The sequence below is a fragment of the Haliaeetus leucocephalus genome, unplaced genomic scaffold (genome assembly GCF_000737465.1).
Source record: "Haliaeetus leucocephalus isolate CR32 unplaced genomic scaffold, Haliaeetus_leucocephalus-4.0 Scaffold274, whole genome shotgun sequence".
NCBI lineage: Eukaryota > Metazoa > Chordata > Aves > Accipitriformes > Accipitridae > Haliaeetus > Haliaeetus leucocephalus.
In genome coordinates this window covers 173,229-176,971 of record NW_010972710.1, presented here as the reverse complement: position 1 = coordinate 176,971, position 3,743 = coordinate 173,229, and the positions used below count along the sequence as shown (strand labels likewise).

Here is a 3,743-nt window from a genome sequence, read left to right as displayed (position 1 = left end):
CCCCCGCGGCCCCCCCCGCCCCCCCCCCCCCATCCCTGTGTGTCCCCATGCCAACGTCCCTCTCCAGAGACACCCCCCACATCCCTCTCAGTGACAGAGTCCCCCCCAGGGGACATCCCTGCCATGCCCCCCGCACCCTGCTCGACGAGCTGGCGGACGGTGCGACGTGTGGCCTCGTCCTGTTGCCGCCACCAGCGGGCCAGGAAGGCCACCTCAGCGTAGATGAAGCGGCGGGAGGGGTCGGCTGCCAGCTGGGCCACCACCGAGTCCAGGATGTATTGCACCCCCGCATGCTGCACCTCATTATGCACTGATGGGGTCAACCGTGACAGGCAGGGAGGGGGCACAGGGTCACGGCATGATACAGTATACAGGGTCACGGCAACATCCGTGGGGACACAGGTGGCATATGGGGGTCATGGAATAGGGGCGATAGGGTCACAGCAGCCTCCAGAGGATGTGGGAGGAGAACAGGGGGTCGTGGGGGGGCACAGAAACATCCAAGGGACATAAAGGGTGGAACACAGAAAGGCCCAGGGATCCCAGCACTGTTCCAACAGGCAAAAACAAGAGGCAAACCGGGGTCACAACACCACGCTGGGGACAATGGGCAGAAAGCACGGTCCCGTCCCCGTCCCAAAGGCAGGATTTGTCTCTCTGCCCCCAACCCCTGCCCCGCTGTGAGGCTGCAGGCTCCATCTCTGGCACCCATTGTCCCTTCGACCCCACACTGGCCTTGCCGAGCGTCACCTCCACCCCCACGGTGGCCTTGAAGCTGTCACCTCTGTCCCCGCAGGTGCTGCAGTGGCCTTGGGGACGTCACTGCCCCTCCCCGGGAACCATCCTCCCCCCCACCTGACAGTGGCAGGGACACCCACCTCCATAGAAGTACTGCTCCACTGTCTTGAGCCAGCCCACGTCATCATGCGTGTGGGGCACCAGGTGCACATTGAGGAGGTCAGGGCGCGTGGGCGGACACGACTGCAGGTGCAAGCAGAGTCTCTGAGGGCTCGTACGGGGCTGTGCCCACACCCCACGTCCCCCCCTTGCCCCCCCACCAGCCGTTTCCAGAGGAAGCCCCTGGGTTGCAGGGGAGGATGCAAATGGCCATTAAAAACCAGTGGCCAGGACACCTGGGTCCCCCGCCTGGGAGGGAAGGGCAGGCCAGGATGCCTACGTGTCGTTGTTCCCCCCAGTGACAGCCCTGCTGGGGCACGTGACTGTCACTGTCCAGCTGTGCCCCAGCCCCCTCCAGGCAACCCAGTACCCTAAACCCTCCTCTTCCTCCCCTAGCACCCCCATCCCAGCCTCTCCGCAATGTTCCCAGTCCCAGATCATGACAGACCCCAATCCCTTCCCATTCCTCAGGCCCAGATTGTCCCAGTTTCCCTCTCCCAGTCCCCCACTGCTCCCTCCATCTGACCTCTCCCAGTTCGCCCAGTCCCAGCCCAGCTGCCCCATCCACGTTTCCCCACCTTCCCTTCAGTCTCTCCCAGTATCCCAGCTCCCTCAGCCCAGTTTCTCCCTGCCCCAGTTCCTCCCAATTGCCCCCCAGTCCCTCCTGGGTTCCCAGCTTCCCCACCACGATCTCTCCCAGCTGCCCAGTTCCCCCCACTCTCTCCCAGTCCCCGTTTCCTCAGTGCTCCCAGTCTCTCCCGGCTCCCCCAGGCCATCCCAGTATCCCCAGTGCCTCCCAGCTCCCCTAGTCCCTCCCAGTTCCTGTTTCCCCAGGACGCTCCGGTGCCCCCCCAGCCTCTCCCGGACCCTCTCCCGGAGCCCCTCCAGTCTCGCCCAGTCCCTCTCCAGTGGCTCCCCGGCCCAATCCCCCCGGTCCCACCTGGTACCCGCAGCCCGCGACGGCCGCCCCGAGGAGCAGCAGCAGCAGCGCCACCGCCCCGGGCACTGCCATGTCGCTCGCGGGCACGGTCATGTGACCGCCCGTCCACATGACCTGGGGGGTGCCCACTCCACCCCCTCTGGGCAAGCGAGAGCCAATGGACGGCGAGGAAAGCCGCTCAGGCCACACCCCGCGCTCTGATTAGCCGCTGCGCGCGGAGGCCGGTCGTAACGGAACACCACGAAGACCCGCCCCCCCACACACACAGGCGGGGCGCTGACATAACGGACTGGCGCCAATGAGGAGGAGGAGCACCCATGATTGACACCGCGAGCCGCTCCTCCCGGGGCGGGCGTCGGCAACGGCCCCTCCGGGGGCGGGAGAACGGTCAGTAGCCAATGACGTGTGGCAGCTCCCGAAACCCCGCCCCCACCGAGGCGTAGTCTGCGCAGAGCGAGAGAGGGGCAGCTCGTTCTTCCAATGGCGCGTCGAGGAGCCGGGTCCCTCACAGAGGCGATGGCGCCGGGGTGCTGAGGGGAGCCCCGGGGGCAGCCGGAGCTGAGGGCTCCCCTCAGCCCCACCCGGGGCTCTGCCACCTCCATGGCTCCCCTCAGCCCCACCCGGGGCTCCCCTTGGATCCCCCCCCAGGCTCCCCTCAGCCCCCTGGGGCTCCCCCAGCCCTCACATCCCATCGCTCCCTCCAACTCCTACCATCTTCACCCACCGTTCCCCCAAGCAGGCCCCCCAGATCCCCCAAGCAGGGTCCCACACCCCTGGGGCTCTCCCAACCCCGGGGGGGGGGGGTCCATCCACCCCATCTGCCTGCTGAGGCTGCGGCTCTGAGCAGGGTCCAGCCCACGCAGGTACGTACAAACCACAATGACCACGAGCTCTGCCCCAGCACCCCCTTTATCGTCCCGGCCCTGACTCAACCTGTTGCCTCCCCCACGGTGAGCGCCCTCCCCAGGGAACGACACCGGCCGTCACCAGGGAGGGGACATGGGCTGGGGGTTCTGCAGGTAGGACATCACCACGGCTGAGATGGAGAGCCTGGAGAGGGGAGAAACACCAGCCCGGGCTTCAGAGACCCCCGCAAAACCAGGATGGTCTCCCCGCTGTCCCCTCCGCAGGGGATGCGGCGCCCCAGGGCCGGATCCAGAGCTGCTGGCACTCACATGAAACTGCTCATCATCTGCTTGGTGTCCTCAGAGCTGCGGGAGTTGGCAAAGCTGATGAAGGAGCAGTAGACGGCGATCCAGGCACACCACTTCAGCTGCAGGCAGAGGGGTACAGCGTGGGGACCCCTTGGGTACGGCATGGGGACACCCTGGAGATGGCCCCTGTCCCCTCCTTGTTCCTTGGCCACCTCAAAACCCGCTGGGGATGGCCCCTGTCCCCTTGGACCCCCCTGGGGACAGCCCCTCTCCCCCATTGACCGTCGACCACCCAAACACCCCCGGGGATGGTCCCTGTGCCCCTGAACCCCCCCGGGGATGGTCCTTGTGCCCCCACGGCCCTCAGCCACCCCAGAACCCCCCCAGGGACAGTCCTCAGCCCCCAAAATATCATCCCACCGCCCACCCCGGGCCGGTCCGGTGCCTCCCGGGGCTAGTGCCCACCCTGGGCAGGTGTCCCCCCACCCCGCCCGGTGCCGGTGCCCCCCGGGACCACTACCGGTGCCCCCACCTTAAGCATGAGCCCGCACATGCTGAAGACCATCCCCAGCAGGTTCATGTAGTCGGGCGTCGGGTCCTCCAGCGCCGGGTTGGTCTCGGTGGCCGGCGGCTTGTACCTGGGGGCGGCACCGTCAGACGGGCCAGGGCCCCTGTCCCCCCCCGGTGTCCTCCCCCCGTGCCCCGGTCCCACCTGGCCACCCGCGCCGGTCGCCGCGGGTCCGCCATGCCGC

At 67.6% G+C, this 3,743-nt stretch overlaps 2 protein-coding genes across 2 annotated transcripts in view; one reads left to right on the top strand and one right to left on the bottom strand.

Annotated features, from left to right (window-relative positions):
• Positions 1 to 2,671: 2,671 nt before the first annotated feature.
• WDR83OS (WD repeat domain 83 opposite strand) lies at positions 2,672 to 3,738 on the bottom strand. Its single transcript, XM_010569810.1, has 4 exons — positions 3,704 to 3,738; positions 3,524 to 3,629; positions 3,013 to 3,110; positions 2,672 to 2,887 (listed from the first exon to the last, which is right to left on the bottom strand). The coding sequence occupies exons 1-4, from the start codon at positions 3,736 to 3,738 to the stop codon at positions 2,821 to 2,823; spliced, it is 306 nt and encodes a 101-aa protein (XP_010568112.1). The 3' UTR covers positions 2,672 to 2,820.
• WDR83 (WD repeat domain 83) overlaps positions 3,737 to 3,743 on the top strand; it is a 1,720-nt gene continuing 1,713 nt past the window's right edge. The window contains exon 1 of the mRNA XM_010569828.1: positions 3,737 to 3,741. Within this exon, the coding sequence (XP_010568130.1) occupies positions 3,737 to 3,741 (5 nt within the window). The remainder of the gene's footprint in view (positions 3,742 to 3,743) is intronic.

Excerpts from the sequence above, each read along its gene's own strand:
- WDR83OS (XM_010569810.1), bottom strand. The coding sequence starts at position 3,738 with ATGGCGGACCCGCGGCGACCGGCGCGGGTGGCCAG. Across the intron at positions 3,630-3,703 it reads CGACCGGCGCGGGTGGCCAG|GTACAAGCCGCCGGCCACCG; the intron begins GTGGGACCGGGG and ends TGCCGCCCCCAG. Across the intron at positions 2,888-3,012 it reads CAGATGATGAGCAGTTTCAT|GCTCTCCATCTCAGCCGTGG; the intron begins GTGAGTGCCAGC and ends TCCCCTCTCCAG.